General features: G+C 41.2%; 1 protein-coding gene across 50 annotated transcripts in view; it reads right to left on the bottom strand.

The window, feature by feature from the left end:
- TRDN (triadin) overlaps positions 1-16,173 on the bottom strand; it is a 1,152,170-nt gene that overhangs the window by 880,234 nt on the left and 255,763 nt on the right. For all 50 annotated transcript variants that reach the window (XM_075339946.1, XM_075339974.1, XM_075339964.1 and 47 more), the window contains 2 exons: positions 6,048-6,107; positions 2,949-3,008 (listed from right to left, as the gene is read on the bottom strand). In XM_075339946.1, the coding sequence (XP_075196061.1) occupies positions 2,949-3,008; positions 6,048-6,107 (120 nt within the window). The remainder of the gene's footprint in view (positions 1-2,948; positions 3,009-6,047; positions 6,108-16,173) is intronic.

Here is a 16,173-nt window from a genome sequence, read left to right as displayed (position 1 = left end):
CAGGCCACCGGTAGCCATAGCAACTATTGATGAGTGAGTAGGCACTGCTCAATACTTTATAGAGCATTAGGGTACTCAAGACACTTGGTACTCGATCAAGTATTGTACGGGTGTTTGACGTGCTCGATTCCCCATGAAGCATATCTCTTTCTCACTCTCTCGCTCTCTTTCTCTCTCCTGTCCCTTCTGTTAGGGCCTTCCAGAAAAAATGCTTGTATTTCCCATTTACTTCCATTATGCTCTGTACTTGAGGTGAGTTAACTCACCTTACAGTAGTACAGGTACTATTGTAAGGTGAGTTAATCTGCTCCCTTCACAGGGTGTTTGTGCTGTGTGGAGGCCATTACTAGAGTGATTTTGTATCTGTAGGGTGGTGTGATGGGGACTCAGCCTTGCGGCATGGGTGCTGTGAGGCACCAGGTCACCTGCCCTGCTGATGTATTGTCGCTGTAGGGATGGTGGGCACATGGTTCCACACCATTAGGCCCTGTGCGCACTTACCATTTTTTCCCGTGGATTTCCTGCGGATTTGCTGCATGTTTCGCTGCATGTTATGTTCATAACATCTCTGCAGTGATTCACCAGCAAAACCTATGGGAAAAAAAAATCCTGTGCGCACTATTTGGATTTTGACAGCTGCTTGTTTTGCTGCGGGATTCCCGCAGCAAAAACAATTGCATGACACTTCTTTTCCGCACGTCGCTGCGGCATTTCACTCCATTGACTGCAATGTAATCGTGAAATCCCGCAGGGAATAACCCAGGCAGCAAATTCTGTCTGGTTCATTGCGTTTTCCTGCGTTATTCCCTGCTGTATTTCGCATTTTTGGGACATAATGTTCATCACTTCCTGCGGTTTACAGGGAAGTGATGTCATTATGACAGGAAGAGGAAGCGGAGGTGAGTGTTAACACACACATATCAAAGACACAGACATATAGTAAACACACATATCACACTCATACACAGACACAGACATATAAAATACACATAGAAATCAAATGGACATATAGAAAAAAAACCACGTTGGCTCTGCTGTATTTTTACCGTCCAGCCGAGGTAAACACACAGCGGCGGCCCGATATTCTCAGGCTGGGGAGGGCAAGGGACAGGGTTAATGCCCCCCTCCCACAGCCGAGAATATCAGCCCGCAGCTGCCCCGGGACTGTCGCATCCATTATGCGTCAGTTCCGGAGTGTCCCCGGCTCTTCCAGTTGCCGTGATGCAGTGGCAATCAGAGTAATAAGGAGTTAATGGCAGTGCATCGCTGCCACTAAGTCAAGGCTTTAATCATGCAGCGTCTATGAGACAACTGGCATGATTAACCTGTAAGTAAAGTGAACAAACACACACCGAAAAATCCTTTATTTTAAATAAAACACAAAAATGTCCCCTCTTTCACCATTTTATTAACCTCCCCCAAACACACAGCTCCGGTGTAATTCACGGAAGTCCCACGTCGCTTTCATCCAGCCGTGACTTACACATACTGAATGCAGCCTCGCAACGAGACTACAGAGAGGTAATTACAAGTCATTTCTCACTGCCGGTAATGTGAACACACTACCGCTCGGGAGAAATGCAGTGTGTCGATTGTTGATTGATCTGTCCTCTATCTACCTATCCCTCTATCTATCTATCTATCAATCTATTCTTCTCTCTGTCTATTTATCTATTTATCTATCTATCTACTATCTATCATAGAAGGAAATTACTTTTTTTTTTTTCTTCGATGTGCTTTATTGCATTGAATGCATTAAAACACATGTACCAACCCGTGGCAAATCCGCGGTAAAAATACCGCAGCAATACCACGGTGAAACCGCACCAAACCACGGCAAACCGCATGTGGTTATCAGGTGTGGTTTGCCGAGGTTTTTTACCGCGGGTGCGGTAATCTTTCAGACCCTGCGGAATTTTCTTAAGAAAATTCCGTTTTCCAGTGCGCACAGGGCCTAAAGGCGTCAGAGTAGGGAGCCACTCAGAGGTTTGGCGTGACATAGCAGTGGGCTTCATACAGTCTGATCCGATTGTTAAACCAAGAACCTCATGTTCAGGTGTTTAATTTTTTGCTTAGCGGCATTGGATCAAATTATGAATTTTGGATGTGCGGCCATTTCTTTTTTCTACCACATTGTTGCTATGCTCTGTACTTGAGTCGAGCCCATTAGAGCGTCGAACCTGCTTGATTCGAATACCAAGCACTCAAGCATTTTATTACTCGCTCATCACTTATAACAACCCATTGGCACTCTTGATCACAATGCAAGGGAGCTGATGTAGTCACTTTCCCACTGTCTAACTCCTTATATTGACATATGATGAAGGTGCCTTTTCTGTTTCAGTATGATCTCTGCATTGGGTAATCCAATGGTTTACCCTAATTTGTTTGGATGGCTGAACATTTTGACAGAGTTCGTCAACATGCCATAGAAGATAGAAGATAAAAATAATCTAAACGTAAAGGTAAAAATTTGCTAAATATCTGCATATTAACTTTTTAAATGGTTGTCTAATATTTGTGTGCTATATGAGAATATATACATCAAGGAGGATGCCCTTCTATTAGCCCAAGCTGAGATCTGCTATTATTGCCTACAAAGTAAATATGCATCTGGTTGTAACAACTTTGAGCCATATCAACTTATCTCCACTGAGTTTAATTCATTGATTGGCAAACAGCTGATCTATTATGCAACTTTTTGATACTAAATAAAGTTTGCAATGTTCAAACAATCTCTATTTTTTCTAAATTTGAGCCCTGAAACTTAGAGCTTAAAATGTAAATGTGGATACAATTTTTTTTTAATTTGCTATATTTTATGGATGCCATATTGGTCTACTTTTCTGGAATCCAGATGTTGCTAATCCAATTAAACTTTTATAGTCACATGGTAATAACTATCTTTCTCATTTGAGCCTCCTAACTTTTGCTTCTTATCTACCAACCTTTCACAGGGACTTTTCTCTCAGCTTTATCCTTTTCTTTAGGCTCCTTCTTTGCAGATTCTGAAACAAAGTAAACATTATGCACATTGGTATAGGTAAAATATGGTAGAATAGCAATAGCAAACATGTTTATCTCAATTCATCAACATTTTTATTAAAAAAAACTGGTGCAAACAGATCACAATTTTGTGATGTTTGGTATTTTCAAGCCAGGTTTGCCCACTTTCGCCAAAATAGGCAGATCTGGGAAGTGCAATGGTGTTGAGACCCCTAGCTCTTCTAATTCCTGATGAGCTATGACGTTCCTTAGGCCGGTGTCACATTTGCAAGTGCCTCGTGTATATGTCGTGTGAGTCTCGTGTTGCATCACCCAACACGGACTGACACTCTCCTCACAGGAGCGGGTCGGTTTCATGCATCTTTATGCAACCGACCTGCACCTGTAAGGTGACTGTGAGTCCGTCCTGGGTGATGTAACACGAGACTCGCGCGAGATACACGCGAGGCACTCGCAATTGTGACACTGGCCTTAGACCAGCAACCTTACTCCAGGCGCTAGAGTAAGATTTATGGAAATGCACACGCCACTAGTCAGATGTGCCTGATTCATAATAGCTGTGCGTCTTTAAAAAAATCAGGCATATGTGACTCCACCACACCTTTATCAAGGCCGATGTGAATATTACCAGTCTTGACGAATCAGGGCCTAACTGCATATATGCAAAACAGAAAATGTAAGTTTAGTATTAGTCAGAATGTTCACATTTATTTTCAATTATAAATAATCATTTACAGTCAATAAATTGAACACTTTAAGGACCAAGACATTTTTAATTTTTGCTCTTTAGTTTTTTCCCCATTTGTTGCAAAAACCACGACATTTCTTCATCTTCCATTCACGTAGCCAGGAAAAGGCTTGCGTTAGGCACAAGGGATAGTAATTTTTAACGATACCATTTGTTTGAGCATATAATACACTGAAAAATAGGAAACAATATTCCAGATTAAGTCATATGGTGAAAAAAATAGAATTCCGTCTTTGTTTTTTTGTGTTACGGCATTTGTTGTGTGGCAAACATGATCTGCCAATTTGATTTTCCAAGTTAGTACAATTACAATGATACCAAAGAAGCTTTTTTTTATTTCTTAGTGGTTAAATAAAATTGCAACTCTGTAAACAAAAATTGTGTTTGAGATGCGATTTTCTGAGATAAATAACTTTTTTATTTTTCTCTTTATTAAGCAAGGATGAAGGAATTGTTAGCTTTTTTGTATATATATTGATCCAAAAAAAATTATAGATACCATTTCATGGCTTCTTATTTTATTCTTTAAGAAATGTTTTCCAAATGAAAAATGGCAATTCTGGCATTCTGATTTTTTTTTGTTTTTATTTCTAACATATGGTATTGATCAGCTTTCTACAATCGCATTGTGGGTTGCCAAAGAGAACTAGTGCATGCATACAATAGCAAAGAGGCCATACCATGATGGAGAGTGATCCCCTCTATTTCAGGTGTCAGAAGATTGCAGTGCATGACTACATGCACACTTGCATGGGTTAAATCTGCTAGCTGCGCAAATTCTAATTGGTCTATTGCTGGAAGTTGCATTGCAACAGTTTGTTTGATCTCCCAACTGAGGATGAAAAGCCTGAACTCAGCTGTTCTGATTTTACCACTCACTTCTGCTATAAATACTCTTCTTTCAGCTCAGGGACTTTCTAATGACAGCTTAGCTAAAACTAGCCTTTAGAGTCGACTTGTGAGCTGTGGACTAAGAAGTCATTTTTGGAGTTGTAGCCAGACATTGCTGCGTGGAGGTTTACGTGGAGTTTCCCCTTCCTTTAATCCCTTTTCAGTTTGCCTCACTTATCCATTCCATTTACTTTTACCATCAGAGCCTCTGGTACATACTGGACAGGCACTAAGTCATGCCCCTCTCAGGGTAATTCTGGTTCTAGAAACAGTGAATCTATGTCCCTCTCTTACTCCATCTTGTAGAGTAACAGCCATTTAAATGTCACTCTCAGTGATTGACAGCTTCATTTAAGTGATTAAACTGCAGTGCACTCTCATTGCTGCAGTTACAGGCAGATGCTGGCTGTGTAACATAGTCAGCATCTGCCTCGTATGAATCAGGCTCAGCTCTTGGGTCTGCTATTTATATCTCTTAATGTCCTATGGTGAAAATATATACTATAGGTTGTCAAGGGATTATGATGATACTTCGAAAATGTGTTCAAATCTGCATACTCTATACTTTTTACTGATTTTATGGGGAATTGCCCTGAATTCACAAAATGCATTACAAACAATAAAATCCACTGTGAAGATCTGACTACAGATTGCTGAGTATTTAACATCTGTATGGCAAGAAAATTTCTGCAGTAGATTGTCTCTGCAACATATGGATAAGAAATGGCAACATCTCAGTCACATTATTGTTACCGTAATGTGCAGCTGATTTTCTACCTGTAAGTCCAAATCCACAGCATATTGACTATGCATGAGTAAACCATAAAACGGTTTGTATGACATGCAGAATTCCATTGAACCATATTGGAGGCTCAGGTTCAGCTACAAATGTAGAAAATGTACAATGGAGAAAGCTGACAAGTTCACCTGACGTAATTAAAGTATGTTATTAAAAAGTAAAACAAAAAACAAAAACATGCATTTTGGCCAGATTCACAAAGGCGTACTAAATCTTGTGCCATCCACACATGGAAATTGCATCTGTGCTGATGTCCATAGCAGATGAGTGCAGAAGCTTCTTGCTCTTGACATGCAGTAGTCTGGTCCTGTAGTTTGGAAAAGAATCGTGCATGCTGCGAAACATTACTGGTGTAATGTTATTATTGGATTAGCATGCTGTCAGTTGCGCACCGGACACCACACTAAATGAGAATACTGTATATACATTTGAGATATGCACAAAAACTTGTAACACATTTTTAACATCTGGTCATAGCCTTTGTTGGTAGATTTAGCAAAACTAGTAATTTTCTATAGATAGATAAATATCAGTGATAGTTTGATAATCAAAAGCCGTTAATAAGCAGTTAATTCAATAATGAACAACAGAAATGGATCTTACCTTTGGCTGGAGCTTTTTTCTCAGCTTTCTCCTTTTTTACAGGTTTTTCTTTTACTGCTTCTGAAACATGAGAACAAATTTTATAACCAAATTATGGTCTGAATGAGAGTTAGAAAGGGGTTTAAAGGGTCCACCAATATTATTTACACACCAAGTTGCAATTGGTGGACATTTTCTCTTCACTTTGCTCTACGGGGGCAGACACTGTGCAATGTGGGTTGGCATTTTCTGACATGGCACTCCCTCTGGTAGGCGTAACCTCTCAAAGGCCGAAAAGATCTTTGTGTCCTTTTGCTCTGTTGCCACCCACGATGGGCAGCGTCTTCTTTTATAGATGTGCCATCATCCACCATTTTTAGATCCCATGCTTGGCACCATTTCCAAGAACACAACAGTTGTCATCTTCAATTTAGCTCATGACTTCCTCTCCTCACCATTTGGATCTTTTGAGAGGCTTGATTCTGCCAACTTTGCCACAGTAATCATGTGTTCCTAGTTCAATATTTAGAGGTTCATCATGTTGTCCTTGTTCCAAATTTTTAGAGGGTCATCAGGCGCCCAGTCTAAAAGTACCATTTCTTTAAAATGGGCAAAAAAATGTTTGTTTTTTCCCTAAGTCATCTTTTGTATGTCTTCCAGAGTGTAATGGAGTGCATCTTTTTAACTTCTTTGGCCCTTCCACATAGTACATACGCTATGCCAGTCTAGGAGTCCCACTTTTTAGTAATGGTAAAAAAAGGTTTTCTGATGGCTTACACTATGTGTCTTCTAGGGTGTAGTGGAGTGCATCCTTGTAATTTTTGGCAGACTTTACACTTAGTTCATAGGCTTTATGAGTCTAGGAGTGCCACTATCTAACATATTTTTGGAAGTTCTTGCATTGTCCCCATAGGCGTTGTGAGGTTCAGAGTCCCTGGTTTATAACTTAAACAGGATTTATCTGACCATGTAACACATATCACATGTCCGTATAAGGTACTAAAATGTGAAAAATTACATTTACTGGTGCCTACCGGTAGGGGTAGTTTTATTTCCTTCTCTGCTATGTCATCTACTGTAGTCATAGATAGCGGGAAAATACGGTGATTGATGACCAGGCTATTAAGGCTATATATACAGGTTTCATTTTTGCACCAGCATTTGTTCATTATTTTTAATGCAAATTAAAAGCTGAATTTTGCAGTACCAGCAAATGCTAGGAGATTTCATAAATCTAATGTACAAGATTGATTTTATTTTCCTGATGACTGAAATGGAAAACTACTGCATTTTTGAAAGAAGCAGCATGTCAATTGTTTCAACTTTATTGCAGCTTTTATTTCAAGATTGAAAGCAATTAGAAAGTGCAAAAAAGCTACGGGTGAACATAGCTTAATGTCTGGAAGAGGCATGAGTTTTCCGTCTCTTTTTTTTTAATTTGCCTAATATACAAGTAATTATACAGGAAAGAATGCTTCCTGACATGTTTTCCTGTAAAATCCATTTTATCTTTGGTTTCATATGCTTTATTATCATTTTGTGAAAGTGGCATAATGCTCTGACAACATGGTTTCCAGCAGTGACCCAGAGTCAGGGATGCATCCAGGCATCTTCCACATGGTGTTCCCATTCCATTTGAGTTGAAATTCCATCCATTTCAGTGATTTTCCTGCCACCCTTGACCTCCTGGATGGGTGTGGAGGAAAAATGATTGAGTTTCCCATTGACTTCCATTATACTCATTACTTGAGTCAAGCCCAACCAAGCGTCCGACCTGCATGACTGAAGTAATGGACACTTGAGCATTTTATTGCTTGCTCATCACTACTTATCATAAAGGTCAAAGCAAGACTTTTAATGAAATGTATGTTTTTAAGAGCAAGAAAATATTTTTTATAATAGGCAAAAGTTAAAACCACAGGTTGGGGACCACTGTGTCAGTGTATTTATACAATACGTTTATGTGGATGTGTGGGTGACAGAGTGGGTGGGAGCATTTGCCATAGAATGATGAGCTGATGAGTGTGAGCTCGAGGGGTATAAAATCACAAGATGAGAATTGGAGGGCCAATGACAATGAGGGCCCCATTCAAAAGTTTGCTTTGGGGACCAATGAAATCTACTTATGCTTCTATAGGAGAGAAGCCAAAAAGGTAAATAATCAGCAGGCCAGAGAAGAGAAATTCAAAGACATGGGAAAAATATAGGATTGTAATATGGGATGAGCGCACCAAAGAGCAGTGTTCAGTGTTCGTACCAAATACAAATTTTATAAAAAAACATGGTTCAGGTTCGGAGTTCGGGTGCTTTACATATGCAAACCCCTCATGCTAGCATCCCTGTGCTCGGGTACACTTGATGCTCAGCCCAGCGCGAACCTCTTGCAGTGTTTCAACGGCTCACACTGGGGGTAACAACAGCATGATCAGATGTAGTGTACACTAAAAAAATGGAAAGACCCCACCCACCCATACAAGGAAATGTTCTGTTTATGGCTGACTGCATGTGGGCGGAGACCTGAACTGCCTAATCAGTGACTTCCATTGGGGTTCAGTTCAATCCAGGTCTCAAACAAAACTTTACCTAAAGTTCAACTGAACCACCAAACCGGACCTGCCACGGGTCCGCCCATCTCTAATTGTAATATACAGCTGCCATTAGTCTTTTAGCTGTAGAAATTATCGTTAGATACTAAATTGTGCCACTTTAGATACAGCTGTAATATATAACCTACTGTATGTGCTTTACTTTAAACACTTGTGGCCAGATTAAGGAAACATAAAACTGCTTGATATGTTCCAGTTGCTGGTAAGCACCGCTAGCTGCTTCTTTATTCACAATGTGCACTGACATTGTGTCCTGTTGCTGTCACGTCATTTCTGATCAGAGCTGATAAGGGAGCGCACTGTCACTATATACTGAGAACAGTGCACAGAAACAAATTTCTACGGAGTATCCATCGGAATTGACATCCGACATGCACAGTGCGCAGGGATGACCCAAGCCACTGAAGCAAACGTTACTGATGACGCTTTATTTCAGGGAGTAGGTAGAGGCTGCAGCCCTGACTGCATTCTCTGCTCCGTGATGATGACTCATTTGAGTATTCCAGCATGCACTGGGTTTCTCAAACAAGGCTTCATCAAAAAGGAAATAGTAGAGAGAAAAAATAAAGCTGTTAGATAGATTTTAGTGAGAATGAACAGGAATTTTTAGTGTTACGTATATTACAAAAAAAATTTCATTATAATGACTAGAGTTGAGCGCGGTTCGTGGTTCGTGGTTCTCTAGTTCGTGGCTCGAGTGATTTTGGGGGCTGTTCTAGATCGAACTAGAACTCAAGCTTTTTTGCAAAAGCTCGATAGTTCTAGATACGTTCGAGAACGGTTCTAGCAGCAAAAAAAACAGCTAATTCCTAGCTGGCTTTCCGCTGTAATAGTGTAAGTCACTCTGTGACTCACACTATTATGACATTTCAGTGTATAGTGTGCGGGAACAGCGCATTCAGATCACTGCTGTATGTATAATGGCGATCGCCATTTTTTCTTTTTTTTTCCTTGTCCTCCTTCCCTAAGCGCGCGCGTGTAGTGGGGAGGGCCAGCATGTCAGCCAATCCCAGACACACACACAGCTAAGTGGACTTTTAGCCAGAAAAGCAACGGCATCTGTGACAGGATGTCCATGTCACATGTCACTGCATTATAAAACCGGACATTTTCCTCCAGCACGCCATTATCTGCCTTTTGCGTCCTTGGTGTCAGACATCACTGGCGCAGCTCCTATCGCCGATACAGCTGTATTACGCTCCATACACAGCGCTGGACAGCTTAGGGATAGCACTTTCTATCAGTCCTTTTAAGGGCTCATACCGGCAGGGTCAGAGCCATAGGTGAAAGGACCTGAAAACAGAGTTTAACAGCTACAGAAGATGACAGCGTCTGTGTAGCTAAGGTCAGGGATTTCCTCGCTGCATTTCCCCATTAGGAGGGATAGAAAGGCAGGCTTCCTTTCCTCTACCCAGAGACCCACAACCCTGCCACTGTAACCTCCTGCCCTTTGCACACTCAAACTCATTGTTACTAAGCCATTATACTAGCAAACACTGAGTGAACTTAGTGGCATCCTAAACGTGGCTATTGGACTTCTGTATAGTCCCAGTAGTGCACAGATATTTGCAGAACGTCTGCCTGCATTGCACACTCCAACTCATTATAACTAAGCCATTATACTAGCAAACACTGAGTGAACCTAGTGGCATCCTAAACGTGCCTGTTGGACTTTTTTATTGTCCCACTAGTGCAAAGATATTTGCAGCACGTCTGCCTGCATTGCACACTCAAACTCATTATAACTAAGCCATTATACTAGCAAACACTGAGTGAACCTAGTGGCATCCTAAATGTGGCTATTGGACTTCTGTATAGTCCCAGTAGTGCACAGATATTTGCAGCACGTCTGCCTGCATTGCACACTCAAACTCATTATAACTAAGCCATTACACTAGCAAACACTGAGTGAACCTAGTGGCATCCTAAACGTGGCTATTGGACTTCTGTATAGTCCCAGTAGTGCAAAGATATTTGCAGCACGTCTGCCTGCATTGCACACTCCAACTCATTATAACTAAGCCATTATACTAGCAAACACTCAGTGAATTTAGTGGCATCCTAAACGTGGCTATTGGACTTCTGTATAGTCCCAGTAGTGCACAGATATTTGCAGCACGTCTGCCTGCATTGCACACTCCAACTCATTATAACTAAGCCATTATACTAGCAAACACTGAGTGAACCTAGTGGCATCCTAAACGTGCCTGTTGGACTTTTTTATTGTCCCACTAGTGCAAAGATATTTGCAGCACGTCTGCCTGCATTGCACACTCAAACTCATTATAACTAAGCCATTATACTAGCAAACACTGAGTGAACCTAGTGGCATCCTAAATGTGGCTATTGGACTTCTGTATAGTCCCAGTAGTGCACAGATATTTGCAGCACGTCTGCCTGCATTGCACACTCAAACTCATTATAACTAAGCCATTACACTAGCAAACACTGAGTGAACCTAGTGGCATCCTAAACGTGGCTATTGGACTTTTGTCTAGTCACACTAGTGCAAAGATATTTGCAGCACGTCTGCCTGCATTGCACACTCAAACTCATTATAACTAAGCCATTATACTAGCAAACACTCAGTGAATTTAGTGGCATCCTAAACGTGGCTATTGGACTTCTGTATAGTCCCAGTAGTGCACAGATATTTGCAGCACGTCTGCCTGCATTGCACACTCAAACTCATTATAACTAAGCCATTATACTAGCAAATACAGAGTGAACCTAGTGGCATCCTAAACGTGGCTATTGGACTTCTGTATAGTCCCAGTAGTGCAAAGATATTTGCAGCACGTCTGCCTGCATTGCACACTCCAACTCATTATAACTAAGCCATTATACTAGCAAACACTCAGTGAATTTAGTGGCATCCTAAACGTGGCTATTGGACTTCTGTATAGTCCCAGTAGTGCACAGATATTTGCAGCACGTCTGCCTGCATTGCACACTCCAACTCATTATAACTAAGCCATTATACTAGCAAACACTGAGTGAACTTAGTGGCATCCTAAACGTGGCTATTGGACTTCTGTATAGTCCCACTAGTGCAAAGACATTTGCAGCACCTCTGCCTGCATTGCACACTCCAACTCATTATAACTAAGCCATTATACTAGCAAACACTGAGTGAACCTAGTGGCATCCTAAACGTGGCTATTGGACTTCTGTATAGTCCCAGTAGTGCACAGATATTTGCAGAACGTCTGCTTGCATTGCACACTCCAACTCATTATAACTAAGTCATTATACTAGCAAACACTCAGTGTACCTAGTGGCATCCTAAACGTGCCTGTTGGACTTTTTTATTGTCCCACTAGTGCAAAGATATTTGCAGCACGTCTGCCTGCATTGCACACTCCAACTCATTATAACTAAGCCATTATACTAGCAAACACTGAGTGAACCTAGTGGCATCCTAAATGTGGCTATTGGACTTCTGTATAGTCCCAGTAGTGCACAGATATTTGCAGCACCTCTGCCTGCATTGCACACTCCAACTCATTGTTACTTACTAAGACATTATAATACCAAAAATTGAGTAAACTTAGTGGCATACAAGAAGTGGCTGTTGTACTCCATTAGTGCCCCACTGGTGCAAATCTATGTGCAGCACCTCTGCATGACACCCTCCTGCTCTGTTTTTAATAAGCTATAATGATAGCAAAAAATACTGCCATTTAGTGGCATCATAGAACTGGATGTTGTATTCCATTAGTGCCCCACTGGTGCCAAGCTATTTCTAGCACCTGTGCAGGACACCCTCCTGCTCTGTTTTTAATAAGCTATAATGATAGCAAAAAATACTGCCATTTAGTGGCATCATAGAACTGGATGTTGTATTTCATTATTGTCCCACTGGTGCCAAGCTATTTCTAGCACCTGTGCAGGACACCCTCCTGCTCTGTTTTTAATAAGCTATATTGATAGCAAAAAATACTGCCATTTAGTGGCATCATAGAACTGGATGTTGTATTTCATTAGTGCCCCACTGGTGCCAAGCTATTTCTAGCACCTGTGCAGGACACCTTCATGCACATTTTGCTACGCTAATGTTATAGCAAACTCAGGGAATTCATTGCTGCATTTGATAATTCGGAGGGATAGAAAGTGAGGCTTTCTTTAGCTTTTCCTTCTGTTCATAGACAGCATCTCCAAGTCCACACCCGAAGAGCAATTTTACCTCCACGTCTAAGTGTGGAGAGGCAGCTAGTGCACATGTGTGTGCTGATTTACCCCAGCTGCAGCCTAACTACAGTGTTTCGCCTATTGAGTATGCTCAGCCTGACTGTGCCATTCCTGAGGCTAAGTCTTCATTTCGGGATACCTTGCATGCTCCCACACTTAGTATGAAAAGCCTCTTTGCACAGGTACTTGCATTCCGTGCCGGGTCTAAGTCCTGTTTTGTGCTGAGACACCATGCTAAAGCTGATAGTCTTTTTTCAGAGACTCTATTTCATGCAACTGACCATGCTCAGGCACTTACTGCATCAGAAACTAGGTCCGGTAATGAACTCTTTGGCCCTGCCCCTGATGTGGGGGGGCCATATAGACCACAGGGCATCAGGTGTCCTGACGATGTGGCCAGGCCACTCCCAAATGGCTTGCAGAGGCCCGCCCCTATGACTTGTCACCTCATGCTTGATGGTCAGACGATGACTGGTGAGGTGTTTGTGTCGAGGCAGCCATGAGGTCATTATTGAAGTTGCGTTTCCAAATAGGACGCTAGTTATGCCACTCATGACGTGTCACTCTACTTTTGTCTCCAGGAGGTGCATTGTGGTCCACCCTGGTTTGGGGCGGACCCAGGTTATAAAACGGGCTGGATCCAACAAGGAGGTGCACAATCTTCTATTATGCTCCGAAAGAGCACACCTCCATGTGTTGAACCTATTGCGGCTTTAGGCCAGAGGTAGGCAGGGATAGGGCGTCGATGCAGGCCGCCACCACAGTTGGTAACGCAGAACGGTTAAGACCAGCTCCTGTCCTACAAGTCCTGCTTGTGCAGCCCAGTGGCATTAACAGGCCTGCTGCTGCTGATGCGCCTGCTGTCCACAGGTTACATAGTTACATAGTTACTTAGGTTGAAAAAAGACCTAGGTCCATCTAGTTCAACCTTCCTCCACCAGTTGTACATTTAGTCACTAAGTCATTTATAACCAACAATGTTTTGTGTACTGAGGAAATCATCCAGCCCTTTTTTAAAAGCTGTTATAGTATCTGCCATTACTACCTCTTGTGGTAGGGCATTCCACAGTCTGACCGCTCTAACTGTAAAGAACCCTTTCCTATTTAGGTGTCGGAATCGCTTTTCTTCCACTCGCAGTGAGTGCCCCCTGGTCCTTAGTATTGTTTTCGGAAGAAATAAGTTATGTGCCAGTCCTTTATATTGACCACACATGTATTTATACATATAAATGAGATCTCCTCTGAGACGTCTTTTTTCTAAGCTAAACATATCTAACTTTTTCAATCTGCCATCATATGGGAGGCCTTCCATTCCTTGTAATAGTCTAGTTGCCCGCCTTTGAACTGACTCTAACTTCTGAATGTCCTTTTTAAAATGTGGAGCCCAAAACTGGATCCCGTATTCCAGATGTGGCCTTACAAGTGATTTATAGATGGGTAACAATACGTTGGGATCACGGGATCTAATCTCTCTTTTTATACACCCTAGAATCTTGTTTGCTTTAGCAGCTGCTGCCTGACATTGAGTGCTGCTGCTCAGCTTATTTGTAATGAGAATACCCAAGTCCTTCTCCTGTTCTGTAGTCCCGAGTTTACTTCCATTTAATGTATACGCAGCTATAGGATTACTCCGTCCTAGGTGCATTACTTTACATTTATCAACATTAAATCTCATTTGCCAAGTATCTGCCCATTCTGACATCTTATCCAGATCTTTTTGTAATATTGTACTATCCAGGTCAGTTTTTAATATCCTACATAGTTTGGTGTCATCGGCAAAGACTGACACTGTACTATCAATCCCATCCACAAGGTCATTAATATAGAGAGTAAAAAGAATTGGTCCTAGCACAGATCCCTGCGGCACCCCACTGCTGACTATAGCCCATTTAGAGAATGTAGCATTTATGACTACTCTTTGTTTCCTATCTTTTAGCCAATTCCTTACCCAGTTGCATATTGTGTCCCCTAGTCCTTGCTTCTGGAGCTTTAGTATAAGGCTATTATGTGGTACAGTATCAAATGCCTTTGCAAAGTCCAAATAAATCACATCAGCTGCATTACCAATATCCAGGTTTGCACTTACCCCCTCATAGAACCCCAACAGGTTGGTTAGACACGACTTATCTTTCATGAATCCATGCTGTTTGTCAGTTATCATATTATTTTCTGCAATATATTTTTGCATGTCATCCCTTAAAATGCCCTCAAAAACTTTGCATACTACTGATGTCAGGCTTACTGGACGGTAGTTGCCTGGATCTACCCTCTTACCTTTCTTAAATATCGGTACCACATCAGCAATCCTCCAAACCTGAGGCACCAACCCTGTTACAAGTGAGTCTAAAAAGATGAGATACAGCGGTCTGTCGATTACGGAGCTCAATTCCCTCAATATTCGTGGATGAATGCCATCTGGCCCTGGGGATTTGTCAATGTTTAATTTACTCAGACGTAGGCGTACTTCATCTTGTGTTAAATTAATTATATCGGGTGGTGGACTTTGATTATTCACTTGTTGAATGATCCCTGGTACAGTCAGTTCCTTGGTGAATACAGATGAGAAATGCCTATTTAATATCTCAGTCTTTTGTTTGTCCTCTATAACTAACTTGTTATTATATTTTAAGGGTCCGATACTATCCTTTGTTTTCCTTTTGGCATTAATGTATTTATAAAAGATTTTGGGATTTATTTTAATGTCATTGGCGATTTTTGTTTCAGTAGCTAGTTTTGCTTGTTTGATTTCTTTTTTGCATTGCCTATTGATATCTTTATACTCCTGCAATGCTATTTCTGTATTCTCAGCCTTTAAGATGTTAAACGCCCTATGTTTTTGTTTTATTATACTTTGTACAGTCTTATTTATCCATAGTAGTTTCTTTTTATTCCTGGACATTTTATTACCAGAGGGTATAAGTTTTTTACAGGACTCTAGCAGTATATCCTTAAACTTACCCCATTTATGTTCGGTATCCCCAGTTACCATGACTCTGTCCCAATCTACACATTTAAGCTCTTCCCTTAATTTGTTGAAACAGCTTTCCTAAAATTCCAGGTTTTAGCATTCCCCCTTTGAAATGTTCTATTGAATATTATGTCGAAGCTTACCATATTATGATCGCTGGTGCCCAAGTGCTCCCGGACCTGTAGATTTGAAATTGTATCCGGTCTATTTGACAGGACCAGATCTAGCAAATTATCTCCCCTGGTCGGTTCATCTACCATCTGAGAGAGGAAATGGTCCTGAATGGTAGATAAGAACTTACAGCTTTTAGCAGAACCAGAAGATTCTATGTCCCACTGTATGTCTGGATAGTTGAAATCCCCCATAATAAGAACCCGATTAT

Source organism: Anomaloglossus baeobatrachus, chromosome 3 (genome assembly GCF_048569485.1).
Source record: "Anomaloglossus baeobatrachus isolate aAnoBae1 chromosome 3, aAnoBae1.hap1, whole genome shotgun sequence".
NCBI classification, from domain to species: Eukaryota; Metazoa; Chordata; class Amphibia; order Anura; family Aromobatidae; genus Anomaloglossus; species Anomaloglossus baeobatrachus.
Note: the sequence above shows the minus strand (reverse complement) of the source record. Positions and strands in the feature narration are given on the sequence as shown.